Genomic DNA, 22,311 nt, shown 5'->3' on the forward strand with positions numbered 1-22,311 from the left:
TTTTTTGAAAGAACCTTCAACAATATTTTTAATGAAAGGACATGGGCAGATGATGATGTAGGAGTAGACGTGGCGACTCTACTTAACTTTGGTAGTGGAAACGTTGAGGACAAAAGTTTAGGTTTGTGCTCAAGTGACTACAGTGGTGCTGGTTTTAAAAGAAAGGAAGATGAAGCTAGTGGTTCGCTCACCAAGGGTAATGAAGCAGATGTCCTGAAAATTGCAGAGGTGGGAAACGCTGTGCGTTTTTTCTTTCGAAGGATGACTTCTTCCTCTTCTTCGAGGCCTTCGGGCACTGTTTCCCTGATCAGTAACTGAGGTTGTGAAGGAACAACCAAAGTTGTGAGGAGGAGCTCTTGGGTTGTTTCCACTTTTTTAGGCTAGAAGACGAACCAATTTTCGGTTGGGAGGATCGATTTCATCTTTGGACATCCTGGGTTTCGACCCAGTCTGGGTTCGGTATAGGGAATTTTGAGTAGTGATTGATGGTAGGATCATTTCCTATATTGGTTAAGTGTCTAGGTGAGAGCAGCCACTTCCAGTTGCTACATGTGGCAGGAATTTGCATTTCACGGTGGATCAATTTTGGATGGCATACCTGGATGTCTTCCACCTAGTTGCTATATTCCAAATTGCGAGAATAAAGAACTCTAACCCTAACTCCATCTATCTCTCTCTCCTAATTCCCATTAATAACTAGGATGTCCCTAAACCAGTTCTTGTCTTGAAAAAGAACATCCTGAATGTATGATTCCTAGACGAGGCTAGGTCTGGCAAATGAGTGGTAGTGATCGTCAAAACCTATCATGAGGTGGTGCAGCATTTTGAATTCTTAAATACCCAGCTCAACTTCATACCATTGATTTAGTAATCCGAAGCAGGTGATAACTTTGAATAACACTGGGGAATGATTACAAATGGCTATGTTGCAGCACAACTAGATGCTTTTCAAGAAATCATATAGAAGGAAACGAAGACCCAAGTCCAAGAACTAAGGATAAATCCTGGTGCAGAGATACTAAGGATCAAATGCTATTATAGTGCAGCGTGAATATCTTGACCTAATTCCCACCATACTCCACATTAGCCCAAAAGATCTTGATGATTTTCAATGAAGGTCTGGCTTTTCTCCTAGTTTTAGTGGAAAGTTATAGGGAAAAATTTGGGGGATTTAGCATAGTACTTGAGGGCGCACGTCTAGATCCGAAACTCCACCATTTTAATGCCAAAAGTCGGATCACATAAAAAAGTAGAAAATTAAACGATATGTATTCTAGCTTACTCTGAAAGGCATGACCTTTAGATAACAATCCATACTCGAGGGGTACAAGTTGCCTTGTAGATGTTTAGTTAGGGGCAAATGTGGATCAGGATTTTCTTGGGCTGAAGTAAGCTTGGTCTGAATACAAATACCTCAAAAGTCCAGTCATGGACTCACTAGCTCTGAGCGGAGTTGGATCAAATAGAGCAGTAGTGCCACCATAATCCTGTTCTGGGGAAAAAGGAGAAGTCCTAGGGACTTCACTAGATGACCATGCTTGTTCCACAAGATACGCGATATGGACATAAATAGATCCTTTAAGTCTTCGAGCTCCTACAATCTAGCGATTAGCGTACGCTGCAAGTAAACATAACTCCTAAGAGGATGCAATATATACTTCTAGATATTTTCTGGGAGTCTATTAGCTTAGAATGAGGATTATATCCTAAAAAGGTATCTCTTCGCATGGTATAAATACACTCGTCTAGGGTTCATCTCTAGTAACGCAACCTAAACACTTGAATTCTTTTTGCCACTGCTTGAGTTTAAAACTGTTCATTAACTCGACCTTCAGAGAGCTTTTGGCTAGCATATCGGGTCTTAGGTTTGCTCATGGTTGTTTACCATTTTGTAGGTAATCTACTTCAAAGCACTTCTTCCACACACGGTGGTGCGCGAATTTTGTTCCAACACTTTACTTTCATCTTGAGCCTTTCAATAAGCTTCTTTAACTTCTACAAAACCATAAAACCATTAGAAACCCTAGATCAGCTACTTTGAAACCATACAGCTAAGAACAACCTCTCTCCCACGCCAAACTAGTGGGCTTTTAGCTTCCACGCATCATTCGTGCGAGTCATTACTTATTGTGATTACATAGTTGTTCCTAGTGTCTTTTAGTATGACAAATACTCCTCAAAGTCACTAGAATTATCGCAGGAACACTCAATCAGCGCCTAAGGAAACACTCCAACAGTGCCGAGGGAAAGACATCATCAATAAATGAAACATCTGACTACCTATGGAGACACTTCATCAATGCTAGAAGAACTCAACACAACACCAGTCTAGACCAAGCACCTAGGAGTTGCTAGAAGGCCAACAAAGCATTCCCTAGGACTTGCTTTTCCTTCAGAATGCTTTGGGCCTAGACCTCACTAACTCAGAAATAGGGGATGTGAGGGTTTTAGCTCATCTCTTTACAACACAAGCCTATCAACTCCCTTCAACAAAACCCTCCTAAACATAAATGGCGACTTCACAAGGGACTAGGTTATTACTTTTGCAGTGGCTCCTAGCTTTCAAAAATTTCAGATGCACAAGTTGCCAAGGAAACTAAGGATAAGAACATCCTTTCTTCAGTTTCATTTTGGTCATTTTCTAGTCAAAATAATTCACTTTCCACAGCAAGATATAAGGACACCATCATCCTCATTTCCTTAGTCATTTTTGTTCACATGCTTGGGGTTTCTTTCCAAGAGGTTGACACCATCATGCAACTGCCCATGCTCGACGTTTGCTGTATCACTGCTAGAGTCTAGGCAGCGGTACTAAAGCTTATGCCTACTATTTTCCACCATTCAGGTTGGACGAGCAAGATATGATTTTCTCTCATCTCATCCAAGATCAATTAATTTCCTTGCCATGCTATTTTAAACTGTTATGTTTATGTTTGCCTATATTTTGTTAGCTTGTTATGGAACACTGCATAAGCGTATTGGTTATCCATCTTGAAAAGGCTAGGTACTTTAAATGACTCTACCTGTTGCTCAATGCAACAATCTTGGGAAATCATTCTATTATCCTATTCAAGAAATTAGAGATAACATGCTTAAATGACACTGTATTAGGCAAAGCTAATTTTTTGCTCGATATGCTAATGTTGTGTTAGTAACATGGCATTTGTCATATATATGCTTGCATATATTTACACATGATCACATGGAAAGCCTAAATTGCACAGTAGGATGGTTTCAGTTCGCTCACATAGTTTTATTAAAATACGATTCTAGGTACATTAGTTGGTGCCTAAAGTTTATAATGCTCATGCTAGCATAATAACTCTTTATTAGCAAGCACCATTAAATTGTCGAACTAAACCAAGTATGATGATAGGTGAAACATCAATGTTCGCCACTAATGATGTATACATTTCATGCCGGAAGGATCCACAAAAAACTCATAATAGTTGTGGAAATGCTAGGGACATGGGGGCTAATTTTTCGATACACTCATAATCCCTCATTCATCTATGATGCATCACTATGCTCTTGATTTATGCCAAGTTTGAGTGACTTAGTGAGCTTTTTCCATGCAACACGTCAAGCACAACAATGAATTCATGCAAAAGAAAACAAACATGCTACAATCATAAGTGTGTATATGTCTGAGAGAAAGATAGGTAAAGGGAGATATGTCTGTCTATGGTAGTCTTGCCGAGAATAAAGTGATCATCTGCTGATAAATACCCAAGCCAGTGTATTTATAATGATTTTGAGAGTCCTTGTAGGGAGAGCAATCTCCATTAAATCAAGAGACTATCTTGGAGGAAATCTTGGATAAAGATACACAATCTTACTAGAATCTTAATTATGTTGCCTAATCCCAAAGATATCCTAATTTGACTTTAATTAGTGTTTCCTTACTTGAGAGACAATGTCCTCAATGAGTTTAAACCTAGTATGTTTGACTTCGCTTGGTATTTTGACCTCGTCTAACTTCGCTTGGTATTCTGACCTCGTCTACCTAAGGCTAGTTCAATTTGACTAAGGCTACTCCGATCTGACTAAGCCTATTCCAAGTTGACTAAAGCCATTTTGATTTGACTAGGGCTGCTTAGATCTGATTGAGGCTACTCAGATCTGACTAAGGCTAGTCTTCTTTATTATAAAATTAACCTATTCTGATCTACTTCAGGCCTTTCAGCTTATTCACCTAATTATCACATGCTATAGGCATTTCGGTCTTTCTTGCCACCTAAGATACCACATGTCTTGGGTCCAGAAAATCATGGTCACACAATCACCCTTAAATATGCTTCTAAAAGTGTACTCTACTTTGAAGATGGATAGTTACCAATGGACCATGAGTGGATTATCCCAAAATAACTTCTTCGAAATGGCCTTTGAACTGCTTACGTCATTCAGAGCTAACCAAGTCCGGCTAGTCTTAATTGCTTATGTCTTCAAAGGTTTGATCTTTTTAGGATAAAATCTTCGTTCTAGTCTGGGAGAATCCAAAAGGATATGTATGTATAAGTAGATATTACACCATTTTAGGAGTTGTGGTTACTTGCGGTGCACGTCAATTCCTAGGTAGCAGAACATCCAAGACATAAAGGATCTGATCTTGTCCATATCCATTAGATTATGTGTCTTGCTAAACAAGCATGGTCAATCCAACGAAGCCGCTCGAACTTCGTCTATTACCCTAGAATAGGGTGATGGTGGTATTGATGGTCTATCTAATCCATCTCCACCCGAAGTTGTTGAGTCCACGACTAGACTTTTGAGTGTTGGAACCAAATCTGTGCACCTTTGTAAGTAGTGGTTGAGCACAGATCCATGTAGTCTGGAACAACCTGTAAAACAATAAACAACTGTAACCAAACTTTTGGTCGGGGGGTTAAGTTAGTGAATGATTTGAGATCAAGTAGTGGCCAAGAGAATTGAAGTGTATAGATTATGTTACCGTAGATGAACCATAGATAGGTGTATTTATACCGTGGGAAATAGACATTTTTAGGATATAATCCTTGTTCTAAGCTGGGAGAATCCGAGAGGATATCTAGTAAGTAAATATTGCATTCTCTTAAGAGTGTGATTACTGTTGGCGCACGCCTATCCTTAGGGTGTAAGGACTCCAAGATTTAGATGATTTGATTGAGTCCGTATTCGGATCAAATCAGGTGTTTTGTGGAATAAGCATGGTCATCTAGCAGAGTTGCTTAAGCTCTACCTAGTGCCTCAAAACAGAATGATGATGGCATCCTATTCCGCCTGATACAATTTCCCCTAAAGATGGGAAGTCTATGATCAAACTTCTGAGGCAGTAGTATTTAGATCAACCTTACTCCGGCCTTGAAAAATCATAGTTCCACAATTGCCCCTAATAACCCGTTTGAGAGGCAACTTGTTTGCCTTGAGGATGGATTGTTACCAAAGGCCATGCCTTTCAGAGTAAGTTAGAATACGTACCGTTTGGTCTTCATGAATGCGAGGTGACTATTAACTTTGATGTGACACCATTTCAGATCAGGTGTGTACCTTTATGCAGCGTGCCATAAAATTTGCAATGATGAAACGTCGTGTCTGATGTCTGCGCACTGGATACAAGAGATTTCTTTTGATATGTTGTCTATCTTAACCGTCAAATAAGATAACTTAAAACAAGTCGATTCAGAATTCAACAGTCAGATGATTTCTCCAAACGATGCTTATATATCTTTAAATCCTTCTTCATTCTTCTAACATAAACCTTCATCGTCAAAAAAGGCTCCAATCTTTATTCGTACCTATTTCAAAATTCTTCAACCTTTTTGAATAATTCTTCTATGACATCTTCGAGTAAGAAATCTAAATCGATCAAGGTTTCTCCATACAACTTTCCTCTACCAAGAGTTCACAACCAAGAAAAGGGCGAATATTTCGTCGACATGCACCATGACATTCTGGGCGATTACAATGTTTGGTGGGAACTTGGACATAATATTTACATTGATATACCATCGTTGTCTGATCCTAGTCATCCCTGTACCAGAATCTACCCTTAGTTTTTGAACTTGGGCCTGTGTTTTCCCCTTTCTACTTTTATGAAGGGCATTTTGCTGTGTTACAATATTGCCAATTTTAATCTTTCTCGTGCCGCCTTCAGGCTCCTTACCTGCTTCGAGTTATTAAATCAGTGGTTCGAGGTGATTTAGATACCTTTGAGTTTAGGATACTGCATAGTATTAGGTCGAGTTTAGACAACCATTACTATTTCATGGCCAGAGCTAGTCTTGCTTGGAAGACTTATATTCAGGACATCCTCTGTCACAATAAAGATTGGTCTGAGGACATATTGGTTGTTGACGGAGCATGAAAAGGAGACATTAGCGGAGTTCGGATCCATTCTGGCCATTCGACTATTTCTAACTTCAAAGACGAATTGCCTGATATTGGAGTGAGCCATCCAAATTTGATTCGTCGAGCAATGCAAATTCTGGCTATCTGTCATAACTATAAATGTATATTCTCTACTAGACGCTTCAGACTGGGAAAGACATTGATGTTTTTCATTGTTCTAAGTTTCATTTAAAGGATCCAGAGTGGGTTGACGCTAGCAATGCCCACAAAATGACTCATTCCTTAAATCCAGCGGCAGTTTATCACCTGTCCCAAAAAAGCAAAAATATCATAGGAGCTCTTCTTCTTATCCAATTATTGCAACTCCTCAGCCTCAACTGATGATTAGCGACATGCCCTCCAAAAGTCTTAAAAAGGAAGAAGAAATCCCTCTTTGGAGAAGATGATGCACAATTGCTCTCGCATTGCCACCTCCCAATGTCTCTGCCCCTGCATTCGTGGTTGATGAACCGCCTTTTTCAATTTCCTTGTTTCCTCCAATGGTGTTGTCCCATTCATCAGCATTAGAATCCCATTTTGCTTCTTCGGTTCTTCAATCAAGTATTCCGTCTGTGCTGAGCAAAGCTGACATGCCCTCAATTTTGTCCTTCCGCCGCAAGTATTTTCAAATGAATTCTTCAATCGTAATGATTTTTTGTGAATAGTCCCATCAAGGTTCGAGGAGACAACCCATCCTCTTCTTATGATCCGACCTTCAAATGACCAAATTGCTCTCCCTTTAAATGCCAGTAGTCTTCGAACTACGGATTACGCCCGTACATTACTCGAAACCACTATTGCCCCTGCTAACTTTAAAGGAGCCCGTACCTATCTTAACGATGTCATGATGTGGTGTTACGAACACCGCTACAAGGTATCCGACTTGATTTTTTTCTGTCTTGTTTTGCTAATATTCATGAATATGGTCTAATATATTCTTTTGAGTTGTGTGGCCTATATCATAACATGATAAAGATCCATGAAATATGAAAATGGTTAATTAATCGCATCAAAATGAGTAGTTGTGTGGAAATTCATAAGCAGTTTGCGCCCTTCCGTTGAAGAGTAGAGCCAGATAAGTGTCGGGGAATTAGTTTACCCTCTCGTACTGGAAAGCTTACCCTGATGGGTGATGGGGAATTGGTTTACTCTCTCGCACTAGAGAGCTTACCCAGATGAGTGTTGGGGGATTAGTTTACCCTCTCGCACTAGAGAGCATACCCAGATGGGTTTCGAGGAATTAGTTTACCTTTTCACATGGAAGAACAATTAGTTTATCCTTTCGCACTGGAGAGCAGACCTAGATGGGTGTCGAGGGATTGGTTTATCCTCTCACAGTGGAGAGCTTACCCATATCGGTGTCAGGGAATTAGTTTACCCTCTCGTAGTGAAAAGCTTACGAGATAGGTGTTGGGGGGTTTGGTTTACCTTCTCGTGCTGGAGAGCATGGAAGTTATTATTATGGGTGCAGCTAAACAAAGCTAGACTGCTAGACATCTGAATAATCCTTAGCCTTTGAAGTCTTGTTCGACGATCTGCTTGAGACTTTGAACTACTTGTGGAATCCATGTAAGGGTGTAAGTGGGAATCACATTGAGTTACTCCTAGACCTTCTCTAAGTATTCTGTCATCATAGATGTTGTGCTATGTGCCATTTTGAGGCTCAATTGGTAATCAAATGTGAATTTGAATAGATTGCATGCTTTTTCAAGGCCAAGTCTTTTGCTAGCAAGGGTTGCTAGTAAAGCCTTGTATTCTGCTCCGTCGTTGGATATGAAGTTTGGAGTGTTGTGGACTTGGTCGATGCGATTGTGAGGCAAGATTGGCACGACTGTGAGTTGTGGTGCAAGATCGACATGGTAAGGAGCCATGATGATAGATCGAGGACGGTTGGTAGCCGATGAACAGGTAGGCATGGTTGTGAGCACGAAGCTAAGGCCAGCTAGGGCTAGGTTGTGTGCAGCAAGAGGAATTGGACCACTATGCTCGGCGTGGGATGGTTCTGTATGCTAGATCTTTTCAATGAAAGATGACCTGCTTACGATGGTTATGTCTCGTTGGAGCGCTTTGTCAGTAGCTTCATTGCGCTGGAAATCGCATAATCGTTCCGTCAGGAGCCCCTAAACATTTTTCTTTTTAATTTGCCTCTGCGCTGCCCCCAATCATAACCTATTGGTCTAAGCTGTTGTTCTTTGTGTTCGGCTCTTCTATGTCATGGCTGCGATGCATGTGGTATGTTCTTGGTAAGCAAGTGGATTACTCGCAAGCTACCGGTTAAACTTAAGCTGGATTGAGTGACTGCTTCTCTCTGTCCGCTGTACTGCCTACTCTGATGTAAGGTGGAGAATGCTTATTGCGGACCTAACTATGAACGAACACTTCTCCTAGAAGGTTGTCCCTATTAATTATCCGAGTGTAGCCCTAACCATGGTTGTATGCTTGTTTTTAGGCCTAACTGGGAATGCACGTTCCTCTGCTTACTAAGACGAGATTATACACTATCTTGGGGGCCCATGTGGGAGCATACACTGTTAGAACACTCGATTCATGGCTGGTCAAGAGGCTGCTTGCCAGGACGCTGCTAGAGAGGATCATCGTCTACCCTTGTCCTGTTTCAGGACACTCGTCTGGGGCACATTGCATGTTGGTACGCTACAAAAGCTGATTCACCAAGATCGTCTACTGCGCGAGAGCACTCATCAATTCTATGACTTTTTGAGACAAGTGTTGTTCGTCATGCAAGATGGAATAGCTTGGATGACAAGTTTCTCAATGGGTGGTAGAAGTGTAATGGACTCCATATGCAAAATTTGAGACGCGAAATGTGAAATATGTAAAAAAAAAATTAGGGTGACAATACCTCCAGTTAATTGTCGGTTCAAAAATCTAAAGCCGGTGCGGTTAAACTGGTATTGGATCGGTCGATATCGTTAGGTAAACCACAAAAGCCAAGTGTGGACGCATAGGCACGGTGCGGTCTGGCCTGCTTGGCCTTGGGCAGTGGGTGCATTGGGTTCGCGCTGGCCTTGGGCCCGCTAGTGCTAGGCTGCTCCATTTACCGCAGATGCAACTGATTAAGTGGTTCTTTGGGCCCCAATTGCTATGGTAGCGTTTTAAGCTTGCTAGATCTGGGCTGCCTCGCGTTGGGTTGGTTGCCTTGTGGCACTGGTCTGGGCTTGTTGTTACAAGGTGGCAGCAGTTGTTGCTTCATTTCCTTGTTGCCATGGAGCTGTCTCACTCCCCACTATCGCAGTGGTGGTACTCCATGGTGGCAAAGTTACTCCTTTTGCGTTGCGTTGAGCCTTGTGGATCGTCGTGGTGGGGCTACATCACAATCTCCATCATTTGATTTGCGTCGTGGTTTTTGAATTTCCCGTTGTTGTATTTTTCTCCTACGTCTTTTCAAAGAATTAAAAAATTCTAGGAATAAGAACGTACGCACCTGCAAAATAATAACACCTTCGATTAAGGCCGAAACTGGCCCATGATGAATTTGGGGAGGGGGTGCTTTGGCTGAAGAATCTCCGATGGCAAAGTTAGAATTTTGAAAAGAATGTATTTAGGAGTTTGTGCGTAGCAAATAGTTTACCATTTTCGTGGGATAAGAGGGGTGCTTATAGGAGGGTGGCCAACCTTATATATGGTGTAATTGGGTGAATAATTGCAAGATATTATGTGAAATAGTATCTATCAAGTAACATGGCATTATTCCTAAATTGAATAGGAAGTTTTGGGAGTTACCTTTTGAATAAAATCAATAAGGAATTGATGGGGAGTGATGAGAGGGATTTAAATAAATGCCATATTGATCACCATTGACTTTTCCTTGATGGAGCCGTTATTGTCCGTTGCATGCGCATGGGAATTCCGGTGTGCCTTGAGGGTAATCTCGTCATTATTGTCCAAAAATTCACATGTCATCTCCTCGATTTTTTAGATTATTTTTTGCTCCACATCTATTATGTAGTTTTCAATTATCTTTTTTGACCCCTCAGGACATAGTGAGAACAAGGAAGCATTAAAGCTAGTGAGGTTATTCACCTATGGTGGTTGCCTTTCAGTGTTTTTATCTAGTTTTTAGTAAACTGCTAGATCATACTTTTGATTATGCAAAGCACTGCACTTAAATTGTGTTAACTGTAGTATGAACTACTATGAGTTCTGGACTCATGTGATAATAATAGGATTATATCCCTTGACTTGTGTCCCCACGTGGTTGTGTCCCTCCTTTTTTGTAGCATACTGATGGCTTGTATTTATAAAAGCAGAAACCCTTCTAGGCTCCAGTTGAGGAATCCCTTTGTCTCTTCTCTGTTTCCAAATCAATTAAGTCTTCCCTTCATCTTTCCATGGCTATAACTACATGTTTCCTTTTTTGTATAACACCACAGGGACTACAAGCCATGTGAAGGCTGTTTGAGCACATTGCCCAAAGTTTCTCCTTTCCGAGACCAAGTCCTACAGTGCCTTTCCTAGATCAATTCCCATAACATGACATATCTTTGGTGACGCTTCTTCTTGCTTTCTCTCCTTTTTTTCCTATGTGAACTTGGAAAAGAAAGATTCTTTTTTGCACAAAAAAGGAGCACACGACTCTAGGTAAACATGTAATTTGTTCTGATTTGGTTAGCTCAGTTTTGGGTTTTGGTCAGTTCCAAAGTTTTCTAGTTGGTTTGTAAGGGAAATGGGAAAGATAAAGCTATTCTTCTCAAGCCTTCCTACTGAAGCCAAAATCATGGGCTTTGACTTTTGGTTCTCCCAAGTAGCCCAAAAGTCTTCCACAATTTTAATTCAACGCATGCCTGGTGAATTTTCGTAACCATCCATACCACGAACCACTCGGCAAGCCCCGTTATGTTGCTGACGTCATTTAAGTGTGTCGCATATTGGGCATGACTTGTATTATAATATTAATGTATTAATATCATAATACAGCTTGGCATGGTAGATATGCATGATTTGCATGGGCTTGCCGTCTAATAAACTATTATTTTATTGACATGACATGATCGTAAATTGGCATATTCTCCATTTTGTACTTTGTGTATAGATTTGAGCTCGGCTTGTGGCGCTTCCACAACTATTTGGCCTTGAGATATGATGGGGCTTCTAAGTGACATTTTTGGGCCCCAACACCTATAAATAAAAGAGGTTTCGCAAAAATAAAGCGATATTCAACTGAACACTCAAACCAATGCTCTATGCGAAACCATTTCACATCCTAAGAAAAATAGTAACTGCTCACTAACCTCCTCCCAATTGGCATATAATCAGTTTGGTTAAACAACACTTTCCTATCCTTGTTGGTTTCCTATACAAGTCTTAGTCGGCGAAAATTTTCTGATTCTTTTGCTGAAAGAAGTCACTTCATCAATCTCTTAGCGGAGTAAGGTGTTCTACGATTGACTACTCCCAAGTAAATTTAGAGTTTGGTATTCATCTAGCCGAACAAGTTTCACCATAAGGACGCTAATTTCCTTTGAGTATTTTTCCCTTACAGTCTAATACTGATTTGGCACCCTTATATTCTCATAAATATAGTTGAAGCACCGAACCCGGTCCAGATGATCCTGAATCGTAGCGAGATTTGCAACCATGTGTTTAGGTTCTAAGAACCCTAGGCCAAGAGTATTCTTTCCTCGACCATAGTCGCTCGGTCCACAAGTTTGTAGCGCGATTTGACACCACCACTGCATTCATCTTACTCACCCGATTCACCTCAATGGCGAGTTGGCACGCCTTCATCAATCACAGGAAGGACATAGTTAGCTCTTAGTTACCGGTCTATGCGCCATGTAAGTTGTTGGAAATTAATGATAATAATAATAATAATAATAATAATAATAATAATAATATTATTATTATTATTATTATTATCATTATTATTATTATTATTATTATTATCATAACATTAAATTTATTAATTGAATGGAAATTAGAAGTGATACCTTTTGGTGGAAAGACGTATTTATTCAAATAAAAAATTGCAACTTTTAACTCTTCATGAATGATTACATTCTTTCAAAAGAGGTATATCAAATTCTACAAATAGGGAAGCCCCTATAATCACTTAACAACTTTTCATCATATATGTGCACTAAAAATTAGAGAGCCTACATCGAGTCTATGTGAGAAAGTTTTCAACACAATCGTAGTTCATTGGAGTCTTGTGATTTGGAGTGCTGTTATTACAAGGACATGGTCGTTGTATCTTGAAAGACAAGCACTGATCAACTATGAGCACCGTAGTGGGTCATAAACTTGTCTTAAAGACAGAGTTTCCAACACTTGCCTTTACCATATTTTCAGGTTTTTATAATCCATTATCTCATGTTCATTTAACATTGGTTACTTATGTGCATGCAGTAATTTGATATATAATTGCATAAATTATTTCTTAATTTTCTATGTGATTTAATATAACAATTAGACCCTAATTTTTTCCACATAAATTTGGTAAATTTAGAGGTCAACAGTAACATAAAAGAGTCTCTCTCACGATCCTACGTAAACCCAAAACAGGCCTATTTTGTCAGGTTTCACTAAAAAATTTGTAATGATGTAAGCTCTGTCCCACAACAAATGTGACTGGTAGAGACGTATATCACTAAATACAACAATTCAACTCTACCTCTTGTTTATAATATAAGGAAAGTATAAAAATTGGGTCGTAGATCACTAAATCTCTAAGTTACGGGAAATTATTATATTTAATTATTTCTTGTCTGCTTCACCTGTTCTTTCATTACCACATTTACCCATAAAAGAAATCGAATGATTACTGCAAAAAAAATAATAGAGGACAAAAGTCACTTTCACTGCTTGTCATGAATCCATTTCATTTTAACAAGTTGGAGAGCAGATTATTATGATAAATATAAAGAACAACCCGCCCACATCAGATAGACATTAAAGAAATATGACAGTGAAGGAGAATACATAACCTGCTGTTCTATAAGTATCATTTTTGTTGGCTAGGTGTATACATCTCTGGAGCTTAACCATAGACCCCTCAAAACCTTTTCAAACAATGGCCAAACTTACAGTGGTAGATTTCTCCGACGAAGACTGCTTCAAGCCAGGGACCAGTTCTTGGCTCTCATTACGCAAAGACATTTGTCATGCACTTGAAGAGCTTGGCTGTTTCGTGGCAAAACTACCCGACCTAATTCCTTCTGAGATTCGCAGTCCCTTCTTTGGTACGTTGGATGAGTTGTTTGATTTCCCAACCGAAACCAAGCTGCAAATTACTTATGAAAGGCCTTTCCCCATGGGCTACATATCTTTGAACGCCGCTAATGAAAGCTTGGCGATTGGTTATCCTACAAACCATGAAGAGACTAAAAAGTTTACGCATCACTTTTGGCCCAATGGAAACGATCAATTTCGGTATAAAATCTCAACTGAAATCCAGCATAAAGATCCCAAGAAGATTGTCAAAAATCTATTTTTTTTCTTTTTAATTTTTACACATTTACACTGTTATAATTTATTATTTGTTGGGCAGTCAGGGTGCTGATTTGTTTGCAAAAGTGATGGAAAAACTAGATCATACTGTGACAGGAATGGTATTTGAAAACTATGGAGTGGAGAAGTACCATGATGATCACATTCGATCAGCTGTTTACTTCTACAAATTTAATAAATACAATGAACCTGAGAAAAGGGGAATTGATGTGGGAATGCCCGGCCATACAGACAAGGGCTTTAGCACCGTACTCTGTCAAAATCATGTCAAAGGTCTGGAAATAAAGTCAAAGGACGATGAGTGGATTTCTTTTGATCCTGTGCCTTCATCCTTCATCTTTATAGCTGGTGATGGATTTAAGGTATGCCACAAAATTATGTGATATACGTGTCACGAGTTTGGTAACAAATTAAAGTTGTTTTTTTTTTTTTTTTTTTTTGAACAAAAAATATTATCTACGGAGAGAATATGTTTAGTCTCACAATAGGCTAGCAATAATATGATTCAAATTTGCCTTTGACGAGAAACGAACTTAATACCTCTTACTTACAAATGAAAAAGAATACCGTTCACTTACAAGTGAAAAAGAATACCGCTAGACCGTAGTACTAAGTGACGGTAATAAATTAAAGTTTTAGAATTCAATAATGAAGCCTGTGATCATTTGATCTACTGGCACCCAGTCTCAACTCCCCACTATGGTAGGAAAAAAATATTGAGAGACTCATGCTCAACTTACGATTGATACCATTGTATACTTTGTTCCAACATGTGCTAAATTTTAACGGGCGTGTTTATGGTTTTGGTTGACATAGGTTTGGAGCAACGACAGAATTCAAGCTTGTAAACATCGAGTCACCTTGAGGGAGAATGGTGTAAGACACTCGTTAGCTCTATTTTCATTCAAGGAAGGGGAAACATGCGTACCCAATGAGCTTGTAGACAAGGACCACCCCCTAAAGTATAAGCCATTGCATCTGTTAGAATATGTTCAATATTTCATGGAGAATTACCCCACACTTGGACCTAACTTTTCCATCAAGACATATTGTGGCGTTTGATCTGTCGGATCCCAGACTCCAAGTCAATCCCTCTCTTATTGTTTTACTTAATTAATTTGCGATGTGTATTTTACTATTCTATTTTCTTTGTGAGTTTGTTTAGTATATGTTTATGTGATGGACGTCATGTCATTGCTTCTTATTTAATATAGAGTTTTAAAGAAAATGGTTTGACATTATTTATTTTTAATTAAAAGAACATTTTGTGTATGAAAAGTCCATAATGGATCAAGCTCTTTTCTTTATTTACTCTTATACCATTTTTATTATTGGGGGGTCCACAATGATGTTGACATTTCTGCCTGGAAGTACATTATTTTACATGATGCTATTCAACTAATTTACTACCAGCTCTTCATGCTTCTATCATGTTGTCGATGTTATGCAGCTCTTCTTCTATCAAATTATTCCAGTACTGTTTATCGCCTTCTACTAGCTGTGCATCTCTTTCTCTATCTTCTTTCACTTTGTAGTACATTTCTACTGTTTCTTCTTTGAAATTTTGAGGTTTCCAATAGGGTTGATGGATGATCCTTGTCTTACTGTAAATATACATTTCTTCTTCTTCTGCTACTAATATCATATCATACCTAAAATCTTCAAACTCATTTAAGACTAGCATTTGGATCCCTCGAAATTTTAGAATATTTTAATATAAAGGGGTCCATCTATGTGAGGAGATAGGGGATACTTTAAAGGACTCTTCATTAATCATGGTTATATGCCTAGCTTTCTCCTTATGCATATGTACATACCAATATGGAGGACTACTAATAAAACTTATGCAAATTTCTTTCCATCTTTCTAGATAATCTTATGCTACTTTTAAAAGCTTTTCAGGAAATAATTCTAGTTGGAAGACATGGTTAATAAATATTTTATCAATATAGCCAAACTTTAACAATAAGGTTGGGGCAACTTCTACCACATTATGCTTTTCTTGATACTCATAACTAAAATGTCATGGTCTATAATTTCTCATGTTAATCCTAGTCACATCTATGCTAACTTCAGGTTTACAAATACAACTCGTTGTACTATCACAAAGGCATGGTGGATACATCTTAGTAATAATATCCTTGGTCTCTCCTTTTTTGTAGCATACTGATGGCTTGTATTTATAAAAGCCTGTGATTGATGAAGGCGTGCCAACTCGCCATTGAGGTGAATCGGGTGAGTAAGATGAATGCAGTGGTGGTGTCAAATCGCGCTACAAACTTGTGGACCGAGCGACTATGGTCGAGGAAAGAATACTCTTGGCCTTGGGTTCTTAGAACCTAAACATATGGTTGCAAATCTCGCTACGATTCAGGATCATCTGGACCGGGTTTGGTGCTTCAACTATATTTATGAGAATATAAGGGTGCCAAATCAGTATTAGACTGTAAGGGAAAAATACTCAAAGGAAATTAGCGTCCTTATGGTGAAAGTTGTTCGGCCAGATGAATACCAAACTCTAAATTTACTTGGGAGTAGTCAATCGTAGAACACCTTACTCCGCTAAGAGATTGATGAAGTGACTTCTTTCAGCAAAAGAATCAGAAAATTTTCGCCGACTAAGACTTGTATAGGAAACCAACAAGGATAGGAAAGTGTTGTTTAACCAAACTGATTATATGCCAATTGGGAGGAGGTTAGTGAGCAGTTACTATTTTTCTTAGGATGTGAAATGGTTTCGCATAGAGCATTGGTTTGAGTGTTCAGTTGAATATCGCTTTATTTTTGCGAAACCTCTTTTATTTATAGGTGTTGGGGCCCAAAAATGTCACTTAGAAGCCCAATCATATCTCAAGGCCAAATAGTTGTGGAAGCGCCACAAGCCGAGCTCAAATCTATACACAAAGTACAAAATGGAGAATATGCCAATTTACGATCATGTCATGTCAATAAAATAATAGTTTATTAGACGGCAAGCCCATGCAAATCATGCATATCTACCATGCCAAGCTGTATTATGATATTAATACATTAATATTATAATACAAGTCATGCCCAATATGCGACACACTTAAATGACGTCAGCAACATAACGGGGCTTGCCGAGTGGTTCGTGGTATGGATGGTTACGAAAATTCACCAGGCATGCGTTGAATTAAAATTGTGGAAGACTTTTGGGCTACTTGGGAGAACCAAAAGTCAAAGCCCATGATTTTGGCTTCAGTAGGAAGGCTTGAGAAGAATAGCTTTATCTTTCCCATTTCCCTTACAAACCAACTAGAAAACTTTGGAACTGACCAAAACCCAAAACTGAGCTAACCAAATCAGAACAAATTACATGTTTACCTAGAGTCGTGTGCTCCTTTTTTGTGCAAAAAAGAATCTTTCTTTTCCAAGTTCACACAGGAAAAAAAGGAGAGAAAGCAAGAAGAAGCGTCACCAAAGATATGTCATGTTATGGGAAATGATCTAGGAAAGGCACTGTAGGACTTGGTCTCGGAAAGGAGAAACTTTGGGCAATGTGCTCAAACAGCCTTCACATGGCTTGTAGTCCCTGTGGTGTTATACAAAAAAGGAAACATGTAGTTATAGCCATGGAAAGATGAAGGGAAGACTTAATTGATTTGGAAACAGAGAAGAGACCAAGGGATTCCTCAACTGGAGCCTAGAAGGGTTTCTGCTTTTATAAATACAAGCCATCAGTATGCGAGAAGGTTATAACCTGCACCGTGGCCTACCAGCAATAGCTCATTTCCAGCAACAATAGGAGGGCGAAAATTCAGCAGTTCCAGCTCAAAGATTTGGTCATCATAAAAACCTTCATCATCGCCCAACGGGAAGGCTTTAAAAAGATGGATCCGATCTGAGAAGAGTTGTACAACTTCAGCTAAGTAGGTGGAAATGGCAGCTACACCCTCACCATTATAAACAACAAGGCGATCGAGAAGCAGTGGAATGCCTACAACCTGAGAAATGACTATGCGTGAGCTCCCCATCTTTCCTTAAACCCTGTTCAAGCCAAATAAGTTTGAAGACTTAAGTAGCTCGACAAACAAGACCTCGCAAACAATGATTTTCCCAGTTGTTATGCAGTTTCTACCTTTCGTAAAGTTGATACATATCATTATTCTCAATGAAGATTTAAGAAGTCATTCCTAAAATTGGCCATGATAGTCTCTTTCAAGTCCTAGCTAATTGAATTATTTGATTTCGTGGGAACCTGGGTCTCTACGGAAAGAGAAGCTAAGTGCAGAACCTTTGCCCATGAAGATTCACACAACTGCACATTTTTGCAGTGACTAGTTAGAATCTTCGTGTTCATATAAAGCTCTATCCGCTACCGACATGTTACGCAGTTTACAAATGCAAAACAGACCCTTGGGTTACTACATATTGCCTAGTGTAAAATAGCCCCTTGGATTACTACACACTGATTCCAAAATTGTTGTGAGGCTACGCAACCTATGAAATTGATTACATAAAGTGCAATGTATACTTTGAATCATTGCCCATGAAATTCCATACGACTGCACACTTATGACGTGATTGGTTAGCGAATTTTGTCCCATAAATCTTTAGTATGTTGTGATGCAGGCCATGCAGCTCAAGGGATTAAAGAATCAAATCTTCAAAAGGCTAAGTCTCACGACCAAGGTGGTCACGTAGAGGTGTATGCTTCTATAAGTAAAACGTTCGGCTGCTGACCATGTCTCTAACAACTTTGTAAGATCTCTAAGCCAAAACCCATGCCCATAATGGTTATGCGAACCTGTCTGCTTATTTAAAAGCAGTGCGTCCGACTACCAACCCTATGGCTAAAAGTTTTACAAATTGTCAAGTCGAAGTTCATGATTGTAGTAGCTACGCGAACTTGCTTGCTTATTACAAACAACATCTCTGACTGCGAGTTCTACAGTTAAAAGTTTCACAAGTCATCTCAGGCAAGAAAAAGCCTCATAGAGCATTCAAGCCATGACTAACGCCTAAAGTGAGGACACCTAATCATCTACTTCTTTGAAGCAGCTCGACCAGCCACTAGTCCTATGATAAAAGTTTTGCAAAGACAAGGCAAAGCTATGAAGACGAAGTAAAGCGAAGAATGTAGTTTATTAAATTTCTAGCAACTTAATAAGCTAGTTCAAAGGCCAACATGGTCCAAACAAAGCTAACCAAAAAGAAAAGAAAAGAAAATTTCTAAAAGTCTAACAAAGAAGACTATTTATCAGTAGCATGAATGATCACTGATTCCTTAGCTAGCACACCTTTAACAACTGCACTGCTCTCAACAGTAACACCTTCCATTACTTTATCTTCAGCTGCCTTGGCCTGAGCAGTCTGACCTTCAGTTGTTCCACCAACGACAACCTAAAGAGAAGTCAAGCAAATCTTCTGGAGAAATGGAGAAAGTCTCGAAGTCATTCTCAAGAAACTCATAATCCAACGTCTTACCTTAGAGATGGTCAACATAGCCTAACTTGTAGAAATCAGCCTGACCTAGAGCAAGTGCAACTTCGTGATTGACCTTCTCACTCTTCAGCTGCTTATTTTTTTCAACAAGGCTAATGTGGACACTTTATCTAGCTCATTCTTTATGTTCTCACTAGCATACAACGCACCTTGCTGCTCCACTTCTTTGGACTCAAGCTTACTAGCAACCTTCTAGACACAAATCACTTCATTGTACATGGAGATAAGTTTTGTATCCTTGGCATAACAGACAAATTGAAGATTTGAGTTGACATGTTCAAGGTTCTATATCTTAAGCAAATTGAGGTAAGCATCATTCTGTACAACTTCCAGTATCCCTTGAGAAGAAACAAGCCTAACCTTCAAGTCGTTAACTTCTTAGCAAACGACTTACAGTTGCAAAGAAATAGGGGCAAAGACATTGAACCCCTTCAAATAGATGACCTTAGACACTAACTTTTCAATCTTCTCAACAACATAACAAATTTGAGCTACCATCGCCACCTCGACCTTCTTAACAGCTTTAACAGTAGCATCCTAGTAAAGACGCATGAACTTAATAGCTAGGATCAAAATCTTCTGCATAGTAGCTAGAAAAACCCTTCTCTAGCTAGTAGGACACTTCGCAAAGAAATCTGAGCAATCTTCATTCCCAACATTATTAACAAACATGGCGCAAGCATCAAGGTCCTTAAGTAGGTCAGCCTTCAGCGGCGCATAAATCTTCAGGAACTTTCCTGAAGCAAACTCATAAGATTCTCACAACTTCACAAATGAGCTGTTTTTGCCTTTTTTGCAGGAGAATTAGACGCAATAATAGAAGGAGAAGCAGGCATGGGCGCCCCCTTAGTAGTAGAATCTACTTTTTTTCTCTTCATAGCAGCGAGCCTCTCGAAAGCCAAAGCAAACTTAGCTCCAGACGGACGTCTTAATGCAAACCTAGACACATGGGGCACCACAGAACTTCTACATTGGACGATCCTCTCAGTAATGATTGTGGTCACCTTTGGAGCGGTAGGCTTCGCAAACTCGGACTCAACAGTCTCTATCTTTCTATTGGGAGAAGTCAAATCAATGACTAGTTTTTCAGCAAGAGACAAGCCCTCACAAGTAGCAGAGGAAATATTTGGCTTTTTCATAACCTACGGCTCTCGAACAAGTGAAGAAAATCTCTTTTTTCCACCTTCATTGACAGTAGACTCCATAACCGCGATCGGATGAGCAAGCGCTTCTTCCTTGATTCGCTTAATCTCTACCTTAAAAAACAGTCCAATGTTCTCCCGACAAATAGGACTAAGCACCCAGTGCACCTACAATACTTAGTAAGAATGCCCAGGGCGACATGCACTTTCTTCATATCAGGTGTAGTCCTTAGAGTTGAGCCAAATTCTAAATCTACACAAAGTAAAGTGGACGATTAATAAATTTGGAGTAAAAAATAGCTCAACAAGAAATCCAAACAGACAAAAAATGAAACACTTACCATCAATAAATTCAGTCAGAATGCACAACTCAGACAATGAGTTGAACTTCGACATTCCGTTGATCTTCAAGGTGCCCCTTGCCCACTTAGGATCACCTTTGCTCGAAGCATCAAGTAAGCTATGGCGAGACTCAACTGCCCCACGCCATCCTTATGGCCAGTCTCAAAGAAGTGCCAAAATTCATTAATGGTTAAGCCGAGATCAAAGAGCCTGCTTAAGTTCAAAAACCCACCATTACGCGAACTTCATTTGGGGAGCATTGAGCAGACGCGTACTTCATGGAGCAGATCACCTCCTGGAAGAGGCGAGGCATGGAAAAGGTAAATCCCAACACGAAGTAGTGTAGGTGGAATTTGATATCTTTCTTCCTAGCTTTGGCTGCTTCACTGCATGGTTTATGGTTGCTTTCATCCTTCACCCGCTAGACGTAAACAACTCATTATAATTGTTCTTGACGTAAGCAATCCTAAATTAGCTTACCTTTCCAAGAGACATGCCTTGATGCTACAAAAGCAGAGGATATTCATCACTTTTGCTATTCGAGGAAGACATCTCATGAATCCTACATGAATAAAATATTCTAAAGTCAGCTTAGAGGAGAAAATAAATTAAAAAAAAAAATAAAAAAAAATACAAGGGGCAGCACACCAGGCCAACACCTAGTGCACTACCCTTCGCAGAGGGCCTAGCCTCCACCTTTTTGTCCTACCATAGGTGCAAGACTGCATGAACCTAGCAGCATATGCCAGACCCCAAAACCTAGTCCTTTATCTCCTCTAGAACGCAACCTGCACCTGTCCAGCCAAGAGGGCCTCATGGCCCAATCGACTAGTGAGATGACACATGCCCCACGCCTTCCTTCTTCTCCTACATAGGCTCGTGCCCAGTAGCCCAATCCAATGAGAGGGCCAGTTTCACGCTGGCCATTCCTTAATGCTAAACTCTGTGCCCAAACACACTAGTTTCCTCGGCCCGAGCCAAGCCAACTTCTAACCCTAGTTAGCCAATCACGCCATGCCAATCAGGTAGCTCCCTTAGCTACCTAATCTCCTTATAGCAGTCGTGACTACACAGCCACGTTTTCTCACCTCCTCGACCCTCGCCGAGCCACTCCATCAAGCCCCGATTTAACCCTCTGTTTAAGGCAGGCTTAAATAGGTTTTGGCGTTAATTGGTTTCCCTTTCCTAAGAAGACTCTATTTCCAAGTCTAAGTTGAAGATCTACATCAGATTGGAAACCAACTATTTGCTCACCTATGCAACTTGGGATTTCTACACCTACTGCCTTTTTCTACTTGCAACCCAGCAAGTGTGGGGCTATTTGTGGAACCAAAAAATGCATAAGATGACACGTGAACTTTTTCTCAAGAAAGACAAGATTGCCTTTATTAAATGGGCAGGTTTCTCAAATATCATACTCGCAACTCAGCATCCCTAAAGGTCTAAACAACTGACTACGACTGGTCAAGACTCCCCTGCTCATGGCGTGGAAAGTCAAAGGCATTAAAGATAAGATTAATTACAAAAT

General features: G+C 39.7%; 1 protein-coding gene across 1 annotated transcript; it reads left to right on the forward strand.

Moving 5' to 3' along the window:
* Positions 1-13,317: 13,317 nt before the first annotated feature.
* Positions 13,318-15,140, forward strand: LOC137730684 (deoxypodophyllotoxin synthase-like). The gene is made up of 3 exons (XM_068469650.2): positions 13,318-13,755; positions 13,874-14,195; positions 14,650-15,140. Exons 1-3 carry the CDS (start codon positions 13,397-13,399, stop codon positions 14,893-14,895), a joined length of 927 nt encoding a protein of 308 aa, XP_068325751.2. The 5' UTR covers positions 13,318-13,396; the 3' UTR covers positions 14,896-15,140.
* Positions 15,141-22,311: the final 7,171 nt, after the last annotated feature.

This window comes from Pyrus communis, chromosome 16, assembly GCF_041283825.1.
Source record: "Pyrus communis isolate YQ-2024b chromosome 16, ASM4128382v1, whole genome shotgun sequence".
Classification (NCBI taxonomy): domain Eukaryota; kingdom Viridiplantae; phylum Streptophyta; class Magnoliopsida; order Rosales; family Rosaceae; genus Pyrus; species Pyrus communis.

What these genes read in the sequence shown, in the direction of transcription:
- LOC137730684 (XM_068469650.2), top strand. Translation starts at nt 13,397, where the DNA reads ATGGCCAAACTTACAGTGGTAGATTTCTCCGACGAAGACTGCTTCAAG. An exon ending in AATGGAAACGATCAATTTCG is followed by an intron (nt 13,756 to 13,873) that starts GTATAAAATCTC and finishes TTTGTTGGGCAG; the next exon opens with TCAGGGTGCTGATTTGTTTG. An exon ending in TAGCTGGTGATGGATTTAAG is followed by an intron (nt 14,196 to 14,649) that starts GTATGCCACAAA and finishes TGGTTGACATAG; the next exon opens with GTTTGGAGCAACGACAGAAT.